This window comes from Mustela lutreola, chromosome 4 (assembly GCF_030435805.1).
Source record: "Mustela lutreola isolate mMusLut2 chromosome 4, mMusLut2.pri, whole genome shotgun sequence".
Taxonomy (NCBI): Eukaryota; Metazoa; Chordata; class Mammalia; order Carnivora; family Mustelidae; genus Mustela; species Mustela lutreola.
The window spans coordinates 54,600,507-54,625,734 of record NC_081293.1 but is presented as its reverse complement, the minus strand read 5'-3'; the positions used below and the strand labels follow the sequence as shown (position 1 = coordinate 54,625,734).

Genomic DNA, 25,228 nt, shown 5'->3' with positions numbered 1-25,228 from the left:
GGGCCCTACCCACTCAAACTCATCCCTTCCCCTCGCCCCCCCACCCCATTCCCTGTTCCCACCCCAGAGTATGCAGAGCCCCCCCCCCCACTCCTCTCTGTGTCTTAAAACACTTTAATCAAAATTCCACAAAGCATTCCCTTGCACATGGTGTATAAAAACAAATCCAGGACATGGCTGGAAGCAGGAGATGGAGCACAGGGCCCCAGACCCTTCTATGTACACCCCCACCCCACAGGGTCCTGCTGCAGTGGAGACTCAGCTCAGATTAAGTGGAATGGAAGACCAAAGACAGGGCGGGGGAGGTGGAGGAGATGGGGGGCAGCTCCTGGGCACTCCTGGAAGCAGAGCAGGGATTCAAGCCCATCTCCTACAGTTTTTTCACAGGCTTTGCACTTGCTGCCCGTGGAGTTTTTAAATAACACCTCCTCTTTCCACTGGAGGGAGGGTCACAGTTGGGACAATACAGTGTGTGGTCACCTTCTGTACCAAGCACACTGCACAGTGGAGGGGGGAGGGGAAGAGGTGGAGCCACTCACCTTCCCAGCAGGCTCCCCGTGCTCTCCCTCACCGCCTCTGCGGTGGGTACTGCAACCTCTGGCCTGGCCCCCATTGCCCAAGATCCCAGTTGGCCCACAGTGGCCACTGTGCCTCGGGGTGCACTTCCTGTTTCGGGGACCCTGGCCAGTGAACTCTGGGGACCAGAGGGCAAGCAGCAGGAGCCCATTTTTGTTTAACCAGCAGACAGCTACTGGGAGAGGTTGCTGGGAGCAGACAGGTGGGAAAGGCTCCCATGTCCCCTGGGGGCAGGCAGGCCCAGCCTCAGAGCTCCGGGCTCACAGAGTGGGAGTCTGATAGAGGAGCAGCCTCAGGCGAGGTTAGGAAAGCTAGCTCTAGCACACTGAGGAGGAATCTTTCCACATCGTGTCCTGGGTCTCGTTCCTGGGAGGATGGCACTGTGTGGGGAAGAGGGGAGAGGAGTTCTGTCCAGTGCCCATCTTGTCCCATCAGGGCTGTCTGGTCACAAAGTTCATGTCCCAGGGAGAGAAGCTGCCATAGGCTGGAAACTCTTGAACTTCTCAGATGTAAGCCATTTGGCATTTGTAGCTGGTAAAGTTCAGGTCTCTGGGGTGGGGTCCCAGCACCCCACCATCTTTTGAGACAGGGGCTGAGCCATCCAACCCCTTCTCCCTTCTGCCCTGTAGCACCCAGAGGAGTTGAGGGTTTGGCCATCAGAGGTATCTCAGAGAGTCTGGGCTCAGGTCAGGAGGGAGGAAACCAGGACCAGCGTCAAGGCTAAGGGACCACTCAAGAAGGTCGACTCTGCCTCAGATGCACCTGCCCCAGGCCCAGCCACAGTTGCCCGCCGGCCCCAGTTGGTCTAGATGGCCTCAGAGTTTGGGGAGTCAGGCACGGGTTCTGCAAACGAAAGGAGAAGTAGAATGAATGGGGAGCTTCTCGGTCCTTCACCCCCTAAGCCCACACGGGGAGGCTGTAAGGCCTCACAAGGGGAGTGAGGCTGCTGCCCTGCAGGCAGGCCATGGGGAGGTCATGACCTTGCAGGCTGTTGTGCCCTGCAGGGGTGGGTTGTTGGACTACACTTACCGAGGGTTGGGAAGAAGACATCCCCAGGGCCTGGTGGAGACAGAGGAGTGCCTGGCTCGGAGAGTAGGTGCCGCCCGGACTCTGAAGGCTGCCGCTGAGCCATGTAGGACAGTGGAGACTTGGGTTTGGCCTCTGGCATGGTCTGGGAGGATGGGGAGGCCTCAAAGCCAGGATTTTCGAGTCCTTGCGTGTTGCCGCTAGGAAAGGAGAGCTGGCTCAGTCCGTTGCGCTGCCCAGGTTTGGGCCTCTGCCCTCCTGCCTGCTCGACTCCTCTGCTTCCCTCCCCGCCCCTGCCTTCACAGCCCAGATCTCTGTACCCTCTTCCCGCAGGAAGGGAGGAGCCAGGGTCAGAGAGAAAAGGGCATGGCTTATACCCATCTCCCCTGAGCTCAAGGCAGTGTCCTATTCATTACTTGGCCATCCGCCCTGGGTGCAGCCGGGAAGCCTGGGGTCAGAGACATGCTCAGGACACCAGATTTGGGAACCTGTGACGGGTTTCTCTTTGGTCAATAGAGATGACGGCATTAGGGTTGAATGCTTATAGTATGTTGTGGGGAGCAGGGTTCTCCCTCTTCCTGCTTGGCAGCGGGACTACCTCGCCACCAACTCTGAGATCCTGGCAGGATCACTGGTAGGATCTCCTTCGACCTGTCTAGAAAATCATCTCTTTCAAACACCTAGAGGCACTCTGGGTTTGCTGGTAGAAGTAACTGGACCAAGTTCCCGAGTGGGGCTCATGCCTGAGGATACCGCCCCCAGCCTTGCCAGCCTCTATGGCCGCTTCCTGCACCGAGCACACCAACACACATTCTCCCAGCGACCATGGGCCCTGCCCACTGCCCCACTAGGAGCCCCTGGCCAGCCTCTGCCCTGGTGGCCTGTGGCAGCCTAATGGCTTTCTCCTTGGAGTGCTCTGCAGGGAGGTCATCCCCCTTTGGGGGGTGTGCCATTCCCCCTTTGCATGTTTCAGTGTCTGTCCCCAGTTTAGCTGCTTCCTCCTCCTCCCCCAGCCTGGTCAGCTGACGCTGGGCCTGAAGGAAGGTGCCGGGCTCATCCCAGCAGTGTTAGAGCTCAGCCTACTGGGTGGGGGGCAGTGGCAAGGAGAGCACAGATGTGTAGGCCTCAGTGGCAGATGGCAGACCCTTCGCTAAGCAGTTGTGCCATGGAGGGCTGCACAGGAGCCTTCTGCACAGCTCTCCTCCTTGACAGCTGACCCAGGGCCTGGGGAGGACCCGGAAGGCCTCGTCTGTGTTCTGAGCCCTGTCCTAGGACAAGTTATCAGCAGGGTGAGCAGGGAAAGGAGCCTGGTGAAGAGGAGTCCAGTCCAGGCAAAGAGTGACCCCCCCACCCCCACATTAAGTCCAGTTATGGTCTGAGTGTAGACCATGCCCAACAGAGCCGCAGGCCCGGGAAGAGACAGGGAGAGAGAGAGCTTGCCAGACTTGAAGATCTCCAGGGGCCTTACCTGTCCATCCGCACCAGCTCCTGGGCACCTGGGAACATACAGACAGAGAAGCTAGTCACAAAGGAGAGGCTTCCCTAGACAGCATCCCTGTCCCCGCTGCCAGATGCCCTTCGAGGAACAGGAGCAAGGCCAGGCTGGACCACGCTCAGCCCTGGATCCGCCTTCTGCTGGTTCAGGAGGCCCACATGGCAGTGTTTGCCCTGCACGCAAGGCCTTGGTGAGCCTTGTGTTAACTGGTGATAAATGAAACTCGGGCTGCATTTCATAAGTATAGGAGACGGCGCTTGTCACCAGGAGGCCAAAGGCAACCAATGTTTTCTCCTATGGCTTCATTAGGTGTTACGAGACCTTTGATTTAAGTATCAGGTAAAGGCCTCACTCCTGAATTTGCTATTTCCTATTTGGATACTTGCCACACTCTGGTCTGTCGCCATAACTTACTGAGCAGGAGGGCCATGAACTCAGTCCCTAACTGGAGTCCCTAACTGGAACTTTCTGACCCATCCTCCACATTACCTAGAGGGTGGATATAGCAGTGACAGCTCTCAGGGGAGCCATAGGGGCCTGAGACCCCCTGACTTCTCAGCCATTCCGCCACTTTCTGATGCTCCTCCAAGCTGCTGCCGCTCTGTCCCACTCCCAGGATTCCCCACCCCCAAACAGGCCCCCAAACCAGAAGCCGTGACCCTACTTCCCTCTTCCTTGCAGCTCCTTGTACACTTCTCATTTGCAAGAGCTCCACGACAGTCACTGTGGGGAAACGTGGGCGGGAGGGGCACACACGGAACGCACGGGAAGTTGCACAAAGGTTCCTAAAATCTCTGCTCTTGCAAGGAATCATGGCTATCGTTTAGCAGGCGGCTCTGTGCATCGGGCTTTGGGCAGGTGCCCAGCGTTCCCTGGGCTCATTCTCTCCACCCATTGAGGGGGTGGGTTTCTGGACCCACTTTAGAGCTAGGAAACCCAATCTCCATCTGAAACCGGGTTGGTTTCCACACCGATCAGCCTCTGCAGGAGGCTGCCTGCCTCAGTGCTCCCAGCCCTTTCTCTCTTCCTCCCTGTGTATGCTCTCAGAGCCAGCGCCCTGCCTGCAGCAACCGACACACACTCCCTGTCCCCTCCCTCCCTGCACTGCCACCCCCATCTGGGCGCTTAGCCTCCCTCCTGCAGCCAAACTCCTGGTGTTTCAGAGTGACTTCTGTTCCCATAATTCCAGCAGCAGCACTTCTCACAAGACTAGATGAGAAAAGGACCCATATCTCCCCTCCCTCTCCATTTTGCATGTGGTTTCTCTTCCATCATCTCTTGGGTCTGTCTCGAAGACTCTGATCCTATAACTCATTTTTTCTTTCTTTCTTTCTTTTTTTTTTTTTTTGGAAAGGGGTGAGCCAACTGGCCTCCAAAATACTTTTTTTTTTTTTTTTTTTGGATTATTTATTTATTTATTTATTTTACAGAGAGAGAGAGAGAGAGAGAGAGAGAGATCATAAGTAGGCCGAGAGGCAGGCAGAGAGAGAGAGAGAGAGGGGAGGAAGCAGGCTCCCCGCCAAGCAGAGAGCCCGATTTGGGGCTCGATCCCAGGACCCCAGGATCACGACCTGAGCTGAAGGTAGAGAGGCCTTAACCCACTGAGACATCCAGGTGCCCCCAAAATACTTTTATTAGAAGATAAATTATTGACACCTTCTTGTTACTGCATATATTTAATTTAATTTGGGGATAAGGAGCTGTAAGCAGTTGCACGTCACAGAATCAGGGTCCGTTTAGTTTCAGAGGATGCGTGCAGCACTGGGAGCTCTTTACTGGGAGCTGAGTGTACCTCAGCTCGTGTACCAGCTGAGTGTACCTACCTCATCCCTTCCTCACCTGCGTGAAAACACTGCACAGATGAACACGAGCTCATGGCTGCTCCACAGTGATGACTCTCCCTGCTTGAGCCCCTGGGTTCTTCTTTCTGCTCCAAGCCCTTGACCCCCCCACATCCCCAACCTCAGGTATTTCTGGCAGTAGGCTATGGCGGGTTTTGTGAAAGGAGTGTGGATGTCCTGAGAGTAAGGGAAAGGTGACCACAGCCGCTGAGTGAGCCACTGTGGGGGCTCCAGGTTGGGCCCCCAGGAGAGAGGGCAGTGCAGGTGTTACAGTCCAGCCAGAGGAAATTGGGTGTGAGCCAAAAGCCACCTGCCAAAAGAGCAGCTCTCTCTCTACTACCTTCTGCAACCGGCCAGAGGGGAAGAGGCAGGAGAGGTGACGCAAGGGCCAGAGCAGAGGCCTCCCTACCCTCCTGCTCCTGGAGGACTCAGGCTAGCCCAGGTTCAAGGGTGGGGTCAGAGGAAGGGCAAGGGCCACTGTACCACAAAGGAGGATGAAACGGTATTTGTGGCCATGACCTGAAGCCTGGCTCCGCCGCTGACTCACTGTGAGGGTCCCTTGGTGAGTTACAGAACCTCTCTGTGCCTCAATTTACTCAGTTGTCAAGGAGGAACAATTGGAGGACCAAGTTGTCGCATCGTTAGGAGAGAAGGCATATAACATCCTTGGCACGGGACCTAGCACGGCATCCTTCCCAGGCAGGGGTTGTGGCCAGGATATTCATGCCAGTGAGCATTCTGATGATCTGGTGGGATTATACTCCTGGGGAAGAGCCTGAGTGGAGAGCTCTGGGCTTAAGTCCTAGCGCTGCCACCTATGTACTTCAAGAACACTCGGTTAATGATTTAACCCCACTAGTAAGCTCAGGTTTCTCAGCTCCATGAGGAAATAACTGAATTAAGTGATCTCCAGGATCCCTTCCAGTTCTGGTCATCCAAAGGTCGTTTTTGTCCCAGCAGTTACAATGCCGGTTACAAAACAAGCCTACCCCTACCTTAAAGCAGATCCGCAAAGGATCTCGGGGGACAGCAATTTTATAAACCAGTTTGAACCACTCTGTGTGACTATTCATTCAGTCAATAGACATTTACTGAGTGCCAAGCCAGGACCACTTGAGGCTGGTGGGCACTCAGGCCCCCCAAATGGCACACGTGGGTCCCCTCCTCTCTCCACCATTCTCCTTGCAGGGACTCAAGCAGCTTCCATCTCTGGAACAGAGAGGAAATGTGCCTGCCTCTTGCCTTTGCTGATCCCAGGGGCCGGGCTGCGGGCTGGGGGGCATCGCTTGCACTCTCACCACCCCCCAGCCAGGCAGGCGGGGATACTCACGGCGGTTGGAGGCCACCTGCCTTTGCCTGTAGACCAGGAGCAGGATGAGGGGAAGGCAGAGGATGCCCACGATGCAGGCGCCGGTAGCCAGGGCAGCAGCTGTGATGCCTGTGAGGGGAAAGAGAGCCACAGTGAGACTCCATTTTCTCCATTTCTCCTGAGGGGAGACTGAAGCCCAGGGAGGAAAGTTCCAGGCAGCAGGGGGACCCAGCTTTACCCAGGCACTGCAGCCAGACCCTTAGTGACCTGCAGAGGCAGAGAAGGCCTAGGGATCCCCTTTCAAAGAGAGCCCCATGCCGCCTGCCCACATGGGCCCAGGGCACACAGAGAGGAGGCCAGGTGCTTAGAGCAAAGGCAGCTCTGGGAAAGAGAGGGCGGGGTCTTCATCCCAGGCAGGCCCCTGGGGACAGCTCAGCTGCCCTGGGCCACAGGTTGTTTCCTGGAAAGGGAAAGCAAGTCCTTCACAGACCCTGTGTCCTGACATTCAAGGTCAGAAGGAACCCAAGTGGTGAAAAACGTTTGGAAATACATAGCTGTGATGGTTGCACCACACGGTGAGAATTAATGGCACACTTAACAGTGGTTGAAATGCTAATCTTATGTTATAGACATTGTAACAATAAGGAGAAAAAAAACATCAAAATGAACAAAAGCCCTACTCATCCCAAGAGACCCCTTAGCTCTGGACACAGCTTTTGGAAGTGATCTCACACACATACAAGTCACCAGGGGAGATGCGGGTGAGAACTAGAAAAATGTGAATCCTTTCCAAGCATTTTAAAATTTTAGACTTTCTAAATTAATATATATATATATTTTATATATATGTGTGTGTGTGTATATATATATATATATATATATATATATATACATACGTGTGTGTGTGTGTGTGTGTATACATATATGTTAAAATATATTTAAGAGTTTTCTCCTGGGGCACCTGGGTGGCTCAGTCATTAAAGCGTCTGCCTTAGGCTCAGGTCATGATCTCAGGGTCCTGGGATTGAGCCCTACATTGAGCTCTCTGCTCAGCAGGAGGCCTGCTTCTCCCTCTCCCACTCTCCCTGCTTGTGTTCCCTCTCTCGCTGTCTCTCCTCCTCCTGCTGCTCCTCCTCCCCCGGGACCCCCTGCAGAGGCAGTCCCTGTCCACACTTTCCTTGCCTGTGGCCCAGATTTGTTCCCTGCGTACACAGCAAATGGCTGCTTTTCATGACAATCGCATTGCCCACTTAGCATGTCACGTTGCCCACGGACAGCTCTGGATGGCACAGAGCTCTGCCTCATTCTGCCTTGCACCTTGTCGCCGGGCTCACCCCAGAATTTATGGAAACAGTCCCCCACTGGTGGACATGCAGATTGCTTTGATTTCTCCCCGTAACTAATAACATAGCCGCAGACTGCTCGCATGTGTGTCATTGCTCTCTTGGGAAAGTACCCCCCCCCCTGTATAATCGCCCTCCATGTTACCATCCCACCAACAGCATGGAAGGCTTCATTTGTTTCAGCCTGTCTGCTGACGCCAGGAGTTTAGCTGGGAACAGACGTGCCCTCGGAACCACAACCAGCGTAAATGCATTTCCTTCCCGATTTCAGCTCTTCCCAAAATACAAAATATGGGCTGGGATACCTTGTCACAGCGTCAAGGGAAGCTTGGGGAAGGTGGAAGGGTTGTGATCCCGGTGTTGCCTTTGCACTATTTATTTGGGAATAAAGGCTGTTTTTATCTCATTGTGTTGCTAAACACCATGATGGTGTAAATAAGCTTTCCGGGGGTTTGTTCATACCACGGAAGAGAACAAACTGTTTACGAGCACTTTAGACCTACCCACTGGTACAGGAAAAGTTGCTGTGCTAATTACAAAGCAAGTTCAAGTCCACATTAAAGCAGGTTCCCTGCACATCTCAGCAAGGCTGCGGTTTGACGTGGAGTAGTGAAAGTAGACACATTCTGTAATTCAGACATTCAAGGATTTCTAACTCCCTGTCATAGGACCTTCTGGTGGGCACTGAGAAGGGGGTTGCAAAGTGCTCTACTCTAGTCGTCAGAGCAGGGCTCCAGACTGCTACTAAGCCATGTTCAGTGGGGTTAGATGCTACTCACTGGGGATCCCTGTCCCCACTCCAGGCCTGACTCCTGTCCCCAGGCAGAGATCCCCCTCTGTGGGCCCTCCAGGGGATCAGGATCTGGTTTCCTTACAATCTGGGTTGAGAGTTGAGGTTAGGACAGGGAGACAGGAGTCTGGGGACAGTTTTGTGGGTCCACCTGCCCTAGAAGCTATGGGCTCTTCTGCAGAGCCCAGCCTCGCCCCAGCTCCCCACCCCCTCCTACAAGCATGGGGGAGGAGAGGGTGAGGGGTCCTGCTTGATAGCCTTCCAGAGCCAGGCTCACTAGGAAGGTGACCAGGCACTGGCAGAGAGAGCTGCCAGACCAGCCCTGAGAACTGTGCCAGGCCCTTACACAGCAGGCTGGAGGGGAGCTCTGCCCAACCCTACCCTGCTGCGCAGTGCACCCTTGTCTAGAGCCTGCATGTACCCTGTAGATGAGTATGTAGGTAGGTGGGTAGGTAGGTAGGCAAGAGAGGGGAGGAGAGAGTTTTTTCAGGCTGCCTGGTTCCCCCAGGAGGGGGTTGGATGAAAGCAAACCAAACATTCTGCTGTGTAGAGCGACAAGGAGGTTGCTTGGCAGGAGGTAGCCTGCTCAGGCCCCTTCCCTGGGCTCAGTGAAAAAACCACAGCCCCTCAACAATCGGGGGCTCCTTGGAGACCAACTTCCTCAGCCTCTCTCCCCTCCTCCTCCAACGTCAGACTGACTTGGGCTTTCAGATGATTTCCTAGCCCAGCTCCCCTCTTACTTCCCAAAGAGACCATTAGGAGACAGGGCTACAGGGAGAACAGAAAATCCCCGAGCCACTTAGCTGGAAGCATCATTAGCCAACCAGGTACCAGGGCTAGGGTACCTGTGGGGCACCTGTCTTTGTGAGAGCAGGGACTGGGGTCTTTCCAAAGGTCGGCAGCACTGAGGGCAATACCCAGCAGCCCGCCCTGAGGCCCACTAAGCACAGGGGTACTGGGCAAATGTTTCCAAATCATTAGACAACAGAGGTGTGCCCACTGTCTATTGTCATGTACTTGCCATCCCCTCATGGCCCACATGGTACATAATTTCTTTCTTTTTTTTTTGAGGCAGGGAGGCAACATTTTTTTAAATTGAGGGTTTCTATAAAATCTGGAATATATAATATATATAATATATTATATTATGTATACACAATATAATATATAATATAAAATCTATCTGACCTTGCTGGGAAATGGAGAGGCTGTGGCAGCCCCGGCCCCCCTCAAGCATGCAGCAATTGGAACTGCACTTACAGGCTGGCAGCTGGCTGCTCACCACGGTCCCCACCCTCCCCAGGTCCCTGGCTTCGGGGACACTGGAGTTTTTGATCCCATATTCAGCCTCTTGGGTAACACGGATTGCCTCCCTGTTAGTGGGGAAGGGACACACATGCTCCCATTTCTCAGCAGACCCATGATACCAGGAGAATGGAAGTACTGCCCCCAAACCCCCACACCCTACCCAAAAGGATAACTGGGTTCCTCTTCCTCAGACACCATGTCTACCTTAGTGACAAGACTCCACCACAGCTAGAGTCTTCAGACCTCCAGAACCAAGAGTCTGGAAAGGGACTGGGCCACCAGAGGTCACCAGCAAAGTCATCACCCTGCCCTCAACAGTTCTGATAGAAGTAAACACACCCCTTTGGCCCTTGGGGAACTAGGTCACTGTGGACAGTAGCTCAGGGAAGTAGGGGCCAGAGTGAGGCTGTGCATCCCTGGAGGGGAAGGCAAATGTCAACATCTAAGAGTACAGGTGTCCAGCAAAGGAAACTTGACCTACTCTTGACAATCAAGTTCAAAGTTCTGCTTCAGCCTTGGGTTCTTACCAGCCAGAATTCCAGGCTTTCCCGGTTGACTTCTGTTTCCTTAATTCCAGCAGCTACTTTTCTAGAGTCTTAATTAGGAAAAGTGAATCAAATCTCTGCTCCCTCTATTTTGTACCTTGTTTCTTCATTGTCCCCACTGGCATCTCTAATGTCTGTCCCCAGGACTTAAATTCGTAAAACTAATTTTCAGAAAATCGGTGTTGAGAGGGGAAGGCAGCCCAGAACCTGGGCTTTGTGACTGAGAACTGGGTGCTCTGGCTGAGAGACTGGGAACAGTCCCCGTACCTGTCTGCGCCTCGGTTTCCCCACCAGTGAAATGTGTGCAGTGGCAGAGGGGACAGTCTGTAAGGGAGCTCTGGGAGCTCCTGGAAGAAGAAGGGGGACTGGAGGGTTGCTCAGAGTGGAAGGAGCAATGGGGAAGTAAATACTCATGGGCTCCCTCCAGGTGAAGCTCGGCCCCCGTGGCCGTCCACCCTCACCAGGGAGCTGCCTGGGGAGGAAGTGAAGACAGCGGTGGCCTGGTGCTGAGGCGACACATCAGGTTTGCGGTGCACAGAAACAGGGGCTTGAACCAGAGTTCCTTAGTTCCATGTGGGTCTGGCTCAGACGGAAATGTGTGTTCTAATTTTATCCCTGGCTAAGCTGTTTGTTGGTTAAAGCAAGAGTGGTTGGAGGAGAAAGTCATCACAACCTTTGAGCTGGGCTTTGCTGGGGCTGAAGTTCTAGCTGCCCTCAGTCTTTGTGCATGACCTTTGTGCATGGCAGGGGGGGAAGGTCTGCACTCTTGTATCTCCAGGGGCTGGGCCGGGGCTGGTCCACATTAGATGCCTTGTAGATACTGATGGATAGAAGGCTCTGGAAGCCAAGACACTCTCCTCTCCAAAGAATGGAGACATCTCCCCTTTGCCTGCTGCCTCCAAGTTGCTGGGCATTCTGCCCTGGCCTCTGAGTGCCCAGACATCCCTCCAAGCAGTGGCCTGCCTTCTTCCACAGGATGCCTCCCGGGGCCGGAACCAGGGGGCTGACTGCCTCCCATCCACTGCCCTCTGTGTTCCTCAAGCTGGGAAGAAGGTGAAGTGAGCACATCCCAGCTGTGTGAATTTGGGCAAGTTACGTTCCCTCTCTGGGCTTCTTGTCCATGTATGGAAAGGGAAGGTGGTGCTGCCTGCTTCAGAGGGCTCTAATCAGACTCCATGGGGATACCAGTACTTGTAAAGACTGAGCACGGCGCCTGGCATGTTGGAAGAGCTCTAGGAAAGGTAGTTCTGTTCCCCTCCCTCAGTCTCTCTGTCCTCTCTCCCCTGTGCACAGAACAAGGAAGTTTTAACAAGCCAAGAGGACCCCCTACACACACAGCCTTCTATGGCGCGGAACGCAGGTGGGCAAGAGCAGCGTCCCCTGAAAACAGCTGTGGCACTCGGCACATGTCCTGGAGGGCACTTGGCCAGAGACCACTGTCAGGGCACCCACCCCCACCCCCAAGAGCCGGCTTCCCCGGGCTTTGAGCCTTGGAAGGGGAGTGGGCTTCTGGGAAGTTCAGCCCAATGGCTCTGGGGAAGGGGGCAGTGAAAGGGAGGGGCAATAGCAGGAAAGGAAGAACAGGGGTGCCATGAGCTTGGGGTGATGAGGTCAGAGTTCTGAGTGGGGCCTGGGTCCAAGAGGAGGGCAGAGAAGAACAGAGAACCCAAAGGGCCAAAAGGGCAGTCCCTTACTTTCACTCTCCCTGGGCGATGGTGGGTACGCGATGCACTGCGTCGATGCTGCTTTGTCTGTGGGAGCAAAGAGAAGGGGCGTTAGGTGGGCCTGAGGTCAGGAGGGCCTGTCACAGCCAGCACACGCACACACACAGACACATTTTCTCACCACACGGCTGGGTGTGCCCAGCTCACTCTCACGTGAGCTGGGCACCCGGCCCGTTGCCTCACATGCTCTCACCTGGGGACACACACACACACACACACACACACAGAGTCACTCCCCAACAAGTGTTCATCGGCTCACACCCCAGGTCACATGTCATGGCCACCGTCTTGTCCTGAGCGGTACCTCCCATCCTAGGTTGGTACCCTCTCTTACCAGACAGAACCATGCACACCTCCCTCTCTGTCACACCCCACCAACCAGAGAGGCTTACACGCAGCCCCATACCCCATGACCCCCTCTTCTCACCATATACATCCCTAGAGTGTCCATGTCACCCTTCTGGAACCACACCCCCCTCCTGACACAGAATCACACATGGTCACACCACCTGGTCCCTAGCAGCCCAGCCCCGGAGTAGCGTTGTCACCTCGGCTCACTTTCCAGCCCGGGCCTAGCGCGCCATCCCAATGGTCACAGCCCCCACCCCCCACAACCAGCCCTGGCAGTCCCGTAGAAGAACCCTCACCTGTCTGCACCACCAGCTCCATGGCACCGTGGACCCTGTGCTCCGAGTGGCGGTGTCTGACCTCCACCACCAGGCAGCAGTAGAGGCCGCTATCCGCGAGGGTCAGGTTGTATATGGTGATAGAGAAGTTGCCGTGGTGGTCGGAGACGGACTCCAGCCCATGGCGCTGGGCCAGGTCCTGGCTGGCGTTGGCTTGGTGGGCGCTGTGGTGAAGGTGGAGGTCCTGAAACGTGAGGTTGCGGATGGGCCGGCGCTCTGAGCACACCTGCACTTCGCCCCGCGAGCTGCGGTACCACGTCTTGTAATAGGTCACGTCATGCCCTTTGGCCATGGGACCCGCGATCCTGCAGGTGAGGCTGACGTTCTGCCCCTCAGAGCACATGTACAGGGAATATGGCGTGGCCACCTTGAAGGCTGCTGCCGGACCTGTTCAGAGAGACAAGAGACGGTCTCCTGCCTGCACCAGAACCACTCCCAGTTCCCCCTGACTGAGGAGGAACCTTGGCCTGGGGTTCCAAAGATGTGGGTTCCCCAGCGACGGGCCCCAGGCCAGTCAGCTGACCTCCCTGGGCCTCAGCTTCTTCCTTAGCTCCTGACCCTGACTCCATCGCGGGCTGTGCGGGAGGAGGAGCTTCTCCAGGTGAGGGACTCCCCTGTCCTCGGGGAAGCTGCACAAGGTGCAAGACAGGCTCTGGGCAGGCAGTGGACTGGGCCCAGCCAGCGTGTCTATCTCCCCACACCACCGCCACTGGCACTGCGGCTCTGCCCGTGACCAGCCGCAGACAGCTCCTGCCTCCACGCCCCATGAGGTCTGGTGGGAAGCAGGACGAGGAGCGTGAAGGCTATTTGGGAAGAGTAGCTCTTTGCCCTCGACCACCCTTCTCGGGCCATTAGCACTTTGGGCCCTACCTTCTCCTGGGGCTGGCCAGGTCTTCCCACCCCCTCATCAGGGAGCAGTACTGGAGCATCTTCTGTGTGCAGGGCCTGGGCCAGGGGCTACATCTCACCCAGATGCTGAGCGCATGACCTCCCCTTGGGAGCTGAGGGCCTTGCCACATTGACAAAGCAGGCCTTCCTGACAAAGTAAACCACAGGCTAAAGGGCAGACTGGTGCCAGCCTACAGGGTACTTGGAGGAGGGAAGACTTAGCCATCCTGGGGACGGTTAGGAGACTTCTCGAAGGAGCAAGTGCCTTTGGGGTTGATGGATAGAGAGGATTTCAGCAAGTAGAGAGGGTGCCCTGGGCCAGGTGGCGAGGAGGCGGGAAAACCCAAGGTGTCTCGGGGCTGGGGCGAGATCAATCAAGAGAGGTCGCCTCATCTGTGTACCCGCTGCCATCCAGTCTTCTTAGAGATATTTCCTGGTTCATTTTGTCTCCAATAGGCAAATGAAGCCATCCCCTGGTCCTCTTTATCCTACCCCAGTCCCCCAGCACTTAACCATGCTGATCCCCCCCAAGCGATGACCCTTAAAAAGAGGATGCTGGGGCTAGAGTCCTGGCTCCTATCTAGCTGTGGGAGCCCCCCTTCCTCACATGTGCAACGAGAAAAATATTGACACAGTGCATGGCTGTGAGAGGACAGAGTGAGGGAAAGCTGAAAACACGAGATGTATGTTCTAATGCCCTTTATAGACACAGGGAGGATCACTATGGTTATTATACATTAGTGGTATTTTAATTTTAATTGGCATTTCAGAGGCTGTCGTAAGTCAGGGAAGGAGTTTGGAAATGCATGCAGAATCCAAACCAGCCCGTCTCTTCCATGACCACTGTATGAATCAAGATAATGCCACTTCCTCCTGCCCACACCCCCTTCCCTGCCTTTAGAGGCTCCCTGCCTGGGAACCTCCAGCAGAGCTAAAAGCTTTGCCCAGTCCAGAAGAAAGCAGCCTGGTGTAGCTTCAGAACTGGACAAGCCTGAGTTGGAGTCCAATAGCTGGGAGTCCTTTAAACTCTGAGGCTCAGACTCTCCCCGTCAAACAGAAATGAAAACATCTTCCTGCCAGAGTTGAGGCAAGGATTACAAATGCTTTACATGAAGTGCTCGTAAATTGCTTTGCTAGTACTTGGTGCTGGCTTCAGGGAAGCTAGACAGCTCTCCCATCCATCTGGGCAAGTCCAGAAACATTTCCTTGGAGTGAAAATAGTTCTGCAGAACGGAATGAAGAAGCCAACTCCAAACTCTTTACCACTAAGGTGTGAATGACTTAACAACAGCTTGGGATCCTATTCTGGAGGGCTTGCATATTCAAAGCAGAGTATGGGGGGTTAGCAAAATCATGGCCCCAAAGAATATATCTGCAAGGTGGTGTTTTAGGCCCCTAGAAAGTAAGGAAGATACACACACACACACACACAGATCCTTCCATTCACTCCACCCACATGTGAGAGGGAGTTAAATCTGAGAGCCCCAGATCTACGGAAAATCTTTGCCAAGCTAAGCAGATATTTCACAACTTGCTGGCAAGATGCTGGTCTCTGTTTCAGGCAGAAATGTAGAGGCCCAGAAGGGGAAAGGGATTTTCCTAAAGTGCCACAGAGGGAGGGTCTGTTTGGACTCAGAACCTGGAGCCTGGGGGGCTTCAGGTAAAGCCAGATCTAGTTAGAACTAGAAGAAGAAGAAAGTGCAGGTATCCTGTGCTATGCCAACTCCCTTAGGGGCATGTTTAGCAACCCCTATAAGGTCAGCATTGTTTTCATTCTTTTTCCACTGAGGAGAAAATGTGAGGCACAGAGATGCTCAATAATTCAGTGAAAATCACAGTAAGTGACTCGGATTCCCCCTCACAGGCCTTGGTGACAGCTGTGGCCACAGAACTATGTGTACCAGTAAATGAAAGGCATAGTAGACAGGGAAAGGACCCTCACAGGCACCCCCAGGAAGACCGAAAACCTGCCCAGAGAGCAAGGCCAAAGAGCTGTCTGCCTTGTGCTCCCCTCTTCCCCAACAGGCCCCAGCCAGTGGCAGCTCCCACCAGCACCTCTCTCAACTCGTGCCCCATCTTCCCTATTCCCAACCCCACATCCTCCCCCAGAGAACCCAAGGTCGGAGCCAGAGCCGGATCCAGCAGCATGTTGCTGCGATCACACACACCTTGGGGGCTGGGGGAAAGCGCTGGCTCAGTAGAGGCCCCGGGCCGTGTCTGAGATGGCTGCAGGGGGACAGGCAGAGCCAGGGTGGAAGCAGAAGCAGGAAGTGGAGCACAGAGCTGAGCCAGGTGGGGCTGGGGGCTGCGGAGTGGACAGAGGTGTAGATGGGGCTAGCTTGTGGCTGGGGCGGATCAGGTGGGGGCAAGCAGCACCCCGGCCTCCGGTGGGACCCCAGCCCTGGGGCTGCCAGCAGGGCCTCAGGCTCCAGCCCTCAGGATCCAAGCAAGGGGTGGGTGAGCACAAAAGTGCCTGGACAGCACTGGGGAGAGATTTTCAGCCCTAGAGGTCATTTCCTTGAAAACCCAGGGTGGGATACAGAATTGCGGAGAAGAGCAAGGGGCGGGAGGCATGGAGAGGGGAGCATTGCTCAATCCCCAACACCCAACACACCCCAGAGGACCTCTTCCCTTTTTAGAAAAAGGAGAAGCTTGCAGTGGGATTCAGGTTTGGGGGATGGGGGACAGCATTCGATTTCACAAAAGGGCCCGACAGCAGTGAACCAAGGGTTCCCAAGGTCTTGTCTTGGTCAGGGGTTCAGAGACGGCGGGGGTCATCCCCTTATGGTGTCTAAGACTCAAGCCAGGTCAAAACCTAGGACAGCCTGCCCTTGGGAGTGTGCCCAAAGGCACAGAGTTGGGGAAAATAATGCCCGTCCCCCATTCTGTCTGCAACTGCACGGGCACACGTGTTACTGGGGTATTTATATCGCACAGCTGGATTTATAATTATTTGGCAGGAGGATGTTGTTTATTGTCAGGAGCAGATCCTTTTGGACACCTGGGTCATTGTCAGAGATTGGGGAGAGGCTGGGGAGGAAAGTCCTCAGCTCCAGGGCGGCCGAGAACATGTGAGACAGGAAAATGACCCTGGGCCTGGGCCTGGGCCTGAGCCCAGTCACTGCGCAGCTCTTGGAGCCCAGCTGTCACTGGGTAAGGAGGCAGAGGAAGATTGCTAGGAACCTGGAAAATTCCAGGTCTCAGGATAAAAGCCTTGGTCTTACAGATCCCTGGGCCCCTGTCCTCACTTAGCCACATCCTTGCTGTGTGCCCTTGGGCAGGTCCTACCCTTCTCTCTGGCACCTTCTCCTCATCTCAAGAGACTCCCCATGTTCCTAGGCCTTTCCAGTTCTGAGAGCCTGGGGCAGGAGGAAGGGGCTATGTTTCCTTAGGGCAGAGGAAGGGAGCAAGAAATGGGCCACTTACATGTTAGGACTTACTTGCTGAGCGTTTTATACTCCTCTCACTAAACATCCCCTGAAGTAGGAATTACCATCCCCGTTTTATTTATTTCTTTATTTTATTATTCTTTTAAAAAGATTTTACTTATTTACTTGACAGAGTAAGTGAGAGAGAGAGAGACAGAGAGCAAGTACAAACACGGGGAATGGCAGGCACGGGGGGGGGGGGTGGGGGGGAGGAACCGGCTGCCTCCTGAACAAAGACCCTGGTACAGGGCTCAATCCCAGGACCCTGGGATCATAACCTGAGCCAAAGGCAGATGCTTAACTGACTGAGCCACCCAGGTGCCCATTTAAAAGATGAGGAAGCAGACCCAGAAGTCAAACAACCTCACCAAGACCACCCAAGCCTATGTGGCTGAGCTGAAACCCACAGATTGGACAGGCTAGCACTGCAGGAAGGAAGAGCCCCCGCCCCCCACCCCACAACTCCTGCAGCGGGTGGGGCTGACACCTGTCAGAGAGTGAACTGACCCCAGGCTGACTGCAGCTTCCAGGCAGTATTCCTGGCTCTGCCTGGGATCTAAACCGAAAACACCATGCCATCATTCCACAAATAGGTACCAAGGTCCTACCATGAGCCAAGCCCAGGGCAGAGAGGCCACCCCTGAGGGATGGCCGCGCAGAATCTAGTCTCGCTCCTGCCACTTCCCAGCGGTGGGACCCTCAGCCAAAGGCGGGCTCAGGCCCTTGTAGAAGCTTCTGTTCCGGCAGGCACAGTGGAGAGAGGCTCCTGGCTGGCTCCATCTCGGGGTGCTATTTTTCATGACTTCACTTCTTCCCCCCCCCCCCCCAGCAGGCACCTCAAGAAACCCTGTGGGTGTGCACGGGATGGGTGTGTGTGTGGGTGTGGAGAGGCCTGTGTATTTTCCCTGACTGGGCACGAGTTTAGCCCACGGTTGCCAAGGCGACGCCCCAGCCTTTGGAGGTGGGGCCCCAGCTTGATTAGTCGGGTCTGGGAGGCCGCACCCAAACAGCAGAACTCTGTCCAGCTGCTGCTAGTGCTTGTAAGTAAACATCCCACAGTCCCCAGCCCTCTGCTGTTGCTGGCCCTGCGTGAGCCGCAAAAGGCCAGGACCTCACCCTCCCAATGAGTGCCAAACAGGCGTGGAACTGGTCTCCAGCTCCCGGCCAGGCCCTGTCCCCCAGCGGGGGTCTGTGGAGGGTGTAGGGAAAGGCTTGGTTTTGTCTTTCGCAAGCAGCAGAGCACAGAGGGAAACAGAGTCCAGGAGCAATCAGGACCGAGTCTGCCAGTGCGAGTTCCAGGAAGTGACCCCCGGTGCAAGGGGCGGAGCCAGCAGGTCAGCGCCTGGGGTCTGTGGTCGGCAAGGACAAAGGGCATCTCAGATGTGTTTATTGATACCTGCCCCCGCAGGAAGTGTCCATTCACATCGGACCAGGGAGTCTGGGAAGGGGAAGCCAGGCTCTATTGGAGGAAGCGGGGCTTCCAGCACCTTGGGAAAGCATCCGCGCATCCGGGGCTGGAGGCTGGAGGCCCGCACGCCTCTCTGGAGAGGACCTGGGCAGCTGGCCAGATGCCCCGCCAATGGATGCTTCTCTGGGTGCCTCCTTCCCAGACTCGCCCAGGCCTGTGTGCAGCCCAGAATACCAGCTCCAGCCAGCTTCTCCCAAGCATCTGGGCCTGTGAGGACTTCCTAAGGTCCAGGTCCCAGTCTCTGGGCCCTGCCCTTGGTGCAGGCAGCCCGTAGCCACTGACACAGTAGAGGTAGCCTGGGACGGACCAGAGGGCCCATGTCCTTCCTGCAGAGGAAAGCTGGCCTGGCCAGTGAGGGCTCAGCTTGCTGTAAGCTCTCTCCCTCTTTCCCTCCCCGCAACTACCCCTACCCCCATCCCGCTCCCCCCACCCCCTGGCCTTTGGTTATTGGGATAACTAGTGGGCCCCACCATAAGAGAGGACCCAGCTGGAGCTACCGTATTTACTTGGACACTGTATTTACTTGAGGAAGGCAACAGGGGTTGGGAGAACTGGGGGCTGGAAGCGGCTCAGAGAGGCCCTCTGACCCTGGCTTGACCTTTTAAGAAGGAGACCACTGCTCTCTTTCTTTTCCCCAGGGGCAGCTGACCTGTCCCCTGCCACCAGCTATTGCTTTCCACAGTGGTGGGTTGGCTCCTGCAGCGGTGGGGGAGGAGCCGATGGCGACTCTAACATAATTTTACTTTTAGTTTTATGGCATTAAATGCCATAGAATCACAATGAGAAAGGTTATCCCCTCCTCCCTTCTCCACTGCCTTTTTTTTTTTTAACAAAGGACAGCAGGTTTCAGGCTCAGAGCCTTCCCCAGGCTATAGTTTCCAGCTAGAACTGAATACCCTTATTTGGTTTTCTTGTTGTGTACTTGCATGATTTGGGTCTATTTATGGCAATGATACTGGCTTTCCATTGGTGGCAGTGGGAGAAAGTTTCCTTTTAAAATCTATTTACTTGGGGCGCCTGGGTGGCTCAGTGGGTTAGAGCCTCTGCCTTCGGCTCAGGTCATGATCCCAGGGTCCTGGGATCAAGCTCTCTGCTCGTCAGGGGGCCTGTTTCCCCGAAACTAAACTAAACTAAACTAAAATCTACTTAAGTAAAAGAAAAAGTCCATTTGAAGGGAAAAACAAGTACATATGATAGGCAGATGCTGCTGCCCATGTCCCAAAGGTAAGGAGCAGAAGGCCGAAGCTCAGGGGGCACTGTCTCAGAGCTGCCCTTCCGAAGGGGGCAGTCAGGCTCCCTGACATCCCATCGCCCAGGCTGCCGGTGGCTCAGAGGGAATGTGTGTTCGGGGTCCCACAGGGAGTGAAGAGCTTCTGCTGTTCAACCCCAGGTGCCCAGGGGAAAGAGCATCCCAGGCAGAACAGTTAAAGGACGGGGTATGCTCAGGCCCGAGCACAGAAAGTTCATTACCGCATGACACAGGTACCTAACCGCCACGGCCTTTCCCTCTGGGAACGGGCGGCCCGAGCAACCCGGCGAAATGTAAAGATCCCAGTTAGACGGGCCAGCCCTGAGCTGGGCTGGCCTTGAAGCTGCCAAGTCCCCCATCTCTGGGGAACTGAAGAGAATCTACAGGTGCCTCCATGGACATTTCACACTTTAAGTGCCTGTAGGTGCCTTGCGGACAGGTGGCGGGACCTCCAGGATTCTTGGAGTCCAGTCCTAGGGAAACCAGTCCTGCCTTCCCATACCCTGGGCTCTCCAGCCAGCGGGGAACTTAGATGGAGGGCCAATGGCACGTGGCTGCAGAAAGCTGTGCGCTGACTCTTCCTCGCAGCCTGCGGAGGGAGGGGCCATCATCATCCCCATTGATGAAGTGATGAAGGAACTTGCTCAGAGAGGCTAAGTGACAGCCCACAGCTGTAAATGGCCATCTTGGGATTTGAACCTAGATCCCACTGACTCCCGAGACCAGACTGTGGGGCTCACAACCCCAGGTCCCTTGCTTCACCATTCCCATTATAGGCTGCCATCACGGAGGCTTTGGGCCTGCCAGTGCTGCTGCTAAGGGGACCTGAGGGTCCCTCAGAAAGCTGCGCTGCCAATCCCTGGGTGCCCCAGTGAAGGCAGGCTGCTCCTAGATGAGTAGCAGGCCCACACCTGGGGGCCTCAAGCTCACTATGTGGGGTTTAGTCGGTGCTGGTTGAAGTCAACTGCAAATGGGCCCCGAGGAGCCCTTCCTTCCTTCCTTCCCTTGATCTGCTGGAGCCTAAGACCCATATGTGGCCTATAGGGACACAGGGCTATATAGGGATAGGTGGCCTCTTTCAGCTTCCCAAAACTGACCCTCCCACCCGAGCCACCTGTTCCAGGGAGCTCAGGCCCTGGCAGGGAACCTTTATCCAGCTTGCGGGGGGAAACAGACCAACCCAGCCGGGCAAGTACTGGGCTGGAATTGCTGGGCATCCCTGGCATTGGGTCGTTGCCCTCTCATGCCCATGGGCCAGCCTCAAGGGCCACCCCAGGGGTTCTGGACAGAAGATAGTGGATTTCCTAAGAGCTGACCTTTGCTGTGTCAGAGGCTTGCGCCATTGGGTTACCCAACAAGGCCCTGCAGTGTGTTTACCATGAAGGGGAAGATGGGGTCTCCCCTCCCTAGCCTCAGTGCCCCCTCCATCCACTAGTCCCAGAGTCCGGGCCTCCCAGGTCAGCCTATAAGGCCATGGTAAGGACAAGAACTTTCTCCTAGGAGTGCATATAGGGGGAGAAGAGTCTGCCACCCTTGGGGTCTGCTGGGGCCTGGCTCTCCAGGTGCTTCCCTCCACCATCTCACCCTGAGCTAAGCCCAGGAAAGGGGGATCCTGAGTACCTGCTCACCACCTCCGTGCTCCTTGGTGCTGACCCAGGCTCAGGAGCTTAGAAAACACCCGCACCAGCCATCTCATCCCACCCTCCCAGACATGAAGGCTTTGACCCTGAGCAATCCCGCCCAAGGCAACCCTGCCCCTCCGCAGGCCAGCGAGTAAGTCTTTCCAAGTCACAGGTCAATCCTCCTGACCATGCCTGCGACCAGGCTTCCAGTCTGTTAGCCCCTCATTACACACTGTCCTGGGTAGTGTGAATGTCCATTCGCGTGCCCGTATGACAGTTAAGAATATTGAGTCCCAGAGTAGTTCAAAGCTGAAAGACCCCCTTCAGTGGAAACCTACTTCGAGCTCTTGAACTGGGCCTGAAGCTGTCCCTTTGGAGTGCCAAGCTGTCTGGGTAGCCGAGACCTCTAGGGGACGTCCTCTGGCTAAGTAGATGATACGGGGTGAGGGCTGTGACCCTCTCTGCTACCCGCTACTCTGCAAGAAGGCCCCCTACACCTTAGTTCTCCTAAACTGGGGCTGCTGAACAGAAGGCAGCCTGGCCAGGGGAGGGTAGGGGAAGGGGCAAGCGAGCAGAAGGGCCTCTTGGGCTCACTTGAGAAGAAAGGGGCAAGCAAGGCAGGTGCTCTGTGGTGGGAACGGTGCTGGCCTTCCTGCCTGCCACCATCCCCTGCCCCTTCTGGAAGCCATGTCCTGCCATGAAGCATGGCCTTGGTGCCAAGACGGACTCCCCCATCCTGGGAGAATCCAGGCCAGGGCTAGGCAGCTCCGTGTGTGGGGTGCAGGCTCCCTCCTCCTTATCAGAGGCCAGACTCCCAGCACTGAGATAACACGCTGCCTGCAGGCACCCAGTTTGTTTCTGAGGTATATTCCAGGTTCTCTCAACTCCCTCCTTTTGCTCCTGCCCTGTGCTCCCCATCCTTTCTTCTTCTGACCCGCCCACTGGGTCCTTGTGCCAACCTTCCCCCTGCCTCCCTGACTCCTCTCATGATTCAAGCTTTCCCTGGGCTCTCCCCACAATGTTTGGTTCACAGGCTGCCTGCCGGCCCCCTCTTCCCTTGAAATACAGCTGCTCCAGCATTGTGCACGCAAGAACCAGGGGCCAGGCTATGGACATCCCTACCTCTGCCCTCCCCCCGCCTCCCCACCCTGCTCTGGTGCCCCCGTGTCCTAGCCAGGATTCCCACTTGGGGTTGTGACAGTCTGGGCTTTGGGAGGAAAAAGTGGCACCTCCCTGGTTTTAGGGCCTCTGAGCATGAGCTGAGGAAACCGAGACCAGAAGGATGCCATAAGTAATCCCGGAACCCAGATGGGGCTCATGGCCAAGCCAGGAAAGTGGCCCACAGTCTCTCTAGGACTCCACACCGGTCCCTGAGCTGCAGCCTTGCTAGGATGTCGGGAATCAGCTGACCACTCAACTCCCAGCAACCAGACCCTCAGGATAAGGACCAGATGGGCGCCCACATCTGGGAACGGACCCATGCCCCCCAAGGTTCAACCAGGAGTGTCGCCAGGGAGCAGGACACAGAGTACCACACCTCCTGCACCCAGTGAGATCCTGGAGCCCTGAGGCAGGATGGGCAGGGAAATGCCACAGGTGTCAGAAGCCTGTAGGGTGCACAAGAAACTGCTGGGGCTGTCCCCACCGTGGCCACCTCCCGTCCTGCAGGAGCTAGTCCTGCGGCGGGGCTCTCTGTGCACAGAAGGGTTGGCAGGCAGCAGCTCGGGCAGCTGTCAGAACATGCAGATGTGCCACCGCCCAGCCAAGGCACTTGGCAGACAGCCGCTGGCCCCTGCAAGTCGGTCCCAGCAAGTAGGAGACAGGGCAGGCAGAGGGGGGCGTCCCGCTCCCCCTCCGCCCCCCTCCCTAGCCGTGTTGTCCCAGTGCTCCTCCCCAGCTCCTGCGACCTTACCTCGGGAGGCAGCCAGGAAGAGAGCAAGAAGCACAGGCCCGCAGCGCGGGCCGCTGGCCTCCGGGGCCAGGGGGACGCCCATATCACTGCCGGGCGGCGTCTGGAGCCCCGGGGCCCGGAGTGGGACCGCGGGCTTGAAGGGGGAGCGCCTGGGGCTCCGGGAGCAGCGGCACACAGCTGGCCGGAAAAGCTCCGGCTGAGTGAGTGCAGAGTGAGGGCCCGGGTGCCGGAGCCGCGGCTCCAGGGCCCACCCCCCTCTCCCACAGCGCCCCCGGGGGGCCGTGGGGGGAACTGCCTCACCGAGAGCCTGTGGGTGGGGCTTCCCGCTGACTCACAGGGCGCCTGGCCCTCTAGGTGGAGGCGACAGCCCAAGCGTTCCTGTCAACCCCGCCTCCTTGCTACTCCCTCCCGCGCCCCTCTGGAGAGGATTAGTACAGCCCTGCCGCCTGAAGAGGGTATTGCTTCTAACTTAGCGGCTACACAAGCACCGTAGGTTGTGTCTGCATCCACTGGCCTTTGAGTTGTCTGGGGGCAAGCCCCTGTCCCCAACATCCTCCAGCCCAGAGCAGGGCCTGGTAGGTAGGAGGCACTCCCGGCGGTGGAATGAGTGAGTGAATGAATGAAATCTAACTTTTGTAAAGGGCCAGGCAGGTTGGAGCCCTCTTGACAGTAGATCTCAGAACCTGCAAAACCCTTGTGTGTGCACCTGTGTGTGCACATGCATGTGCACGCGCGCACACACACACACACACGGGGCACAGTTGCAGGGATACACACCAGGGGTGGCCCATCCCTACAGACGCATGCGTGTATGCATCTGGTAGGTATCCCATAGGAAATCCTTAGGGCCCCTCCCCAGCTAGGCTCCAGCACCACTCCACTTTGCACCCTCTCTAGGTCCCTGTGCCCTGGGTGTCCACAGGACAGTCATGTACCCCTCCCCAGTCCTCTACTCATGCACCCCCATCCCGCACTGTTGCCGCTGATGGCGTCTCCCACCTCCCCCCTCCCTCAGGGCTCAACTCAAGTCCTTCCCCTTCACCAAGGGTCCTGAGCTTCCCCAGCTTCTCCAGGCCTCGCTGTTCACACTCTCTTCTGCTTTCTCACTCAAGTTGCCAACCGGCTGACCTGCACCTGGGCATACCTGCCCACCTGAGCTAGACTGTGACCTCTGGGGGACCAGAGCCTCTGCCTGAGGTTTCTGAATCCCTGGCACAAAAGTGGGCGCAGAGAAGGTGTTGTGCGCTTTTATCTGAATGGACAAACTGGTAAGTGAGAAGTGGCTTCCTAAATGGAGTGGGGGTGGCAGTGGCTAGGGCCAGGGGTCAGGGGAAGTAGGGGCACAGCCATTATACCATTGACCCCAGCCTTGCGGAAGCTTCAAGGGGCTTTGCTGGCCCACTAGAGGTCTTGAGTTGATGTGACCCCAGGCTGAAGGACAGAGGCCAGCCAGAGTCCATCTGGGTTGAGAATCAGGGTGGAGGAAATGAGAGGAAGCCAGGAATTCTGGGTGCGCCATGGGTGACTTCATCCTAGTCAGAAAATCGGGACGCTCTCAGTCCTCACTCTGGGACCAGGAAGCCCGTACAGAGGAAAGGTGGGTGTCGTGCTTTTATTACAAGATGACGTTGACCCGGACCGAGTCCCCCTGAGATGGGCCAGAGACTGTCAGGATATAACTGGGTCCTTCATCATGATCCTGACCTTGTGACCCCACTTTGGAAAACAGCCCAGAGGCTTTTCTTCTGGCAGAGTGTGAGCTCTTCTGCCCAGAGGATCCTGGGCCCTCTTCCATCCCTGGCCAGCCTCTGACAGAGGTGAGATGGGGGTCACTGAAAGGTGAGACCCTACAACACCCACCCTCACCTAGACCATCCTTGAAACGAGACTCCCGCGGCCCCAGGCCCTCATAAAGAGAGCATGGGGTCATCAGGAGGGAAGCCACTGCCTAGCCATCCCCTCCTGCAGTGGCTAGAGCGCCTGAGGGGGCCTGGCTGTGCTCCCTCCACTTCCTTCCT

At 56.1% G+C, this 25,228-nt stretch overlaps 2 protein-coding genes across 4 annotated transcripts in view; one reads left to right on the top strand and one right to left on the bottom strand.

Annotated features, from left to right (window-relative positions):
* Positions 1-25,228, top strand: part of LOC131828856 (cadherin-23) — a 75,912-nt gene that overhangs the window by 11,402 nt on the left and 39,282 nt on the right. The gene's annotated exons all lie outside the window — the stretch shown is intronic.
* Positions 968-17,759, bottom strand: VSIR (V-set immunoregulatory receptor). Its single transcript, XM_059169999.1, has 7 exons — positions 17,568-17,759; positions 12,605-13,030; positions 11,928-11,984; positions 6,269-6,376; positions 3,071-3,098; positions 1,606-1,802; positions 968-1,419 (listed from the first exon to the last, which is right to left on the bottom strand). Exons 2-7 carry the CDS (start codon positions 12,984-12,986, stop codon positions 1,382-1,384), a joined length of 810 nt encoding a protein of 269 aa, XP_059025982.1. The 5' UTR covers positions 12,987-13,030; positions 17,568-17,759; the 3' UTR covers positions 968-1,381.

What these genes read in the sequence shown, in the direction of transcription:
- VSIR (XM_059169999.1), bottom strand. Translation starts at nt 12,986, where the DNA reads ATGTGCTCTGAGGGGCAGAACGTCAGCCTCACCTGCAGGATCGCGGGT. An exon ending in GGAGCTGGTGGTGCAGACAG is followed by an intron (nt 11,985 to 12,604) that starts GTGAGGGTTCTT and finishes TTGCTCCCACAG; the next exon opens with ACAAAGCAGCATCGACGCAG. An exon ending in GAGCTGGTGCGGATGGACAG is followed by an intron (nt 1,803 to 3,070) that starts GTAAGGCCCCTG and finishes CTCCTTTCCTAG; the next exon opens with CGGCAACACGCAAGGACTCG.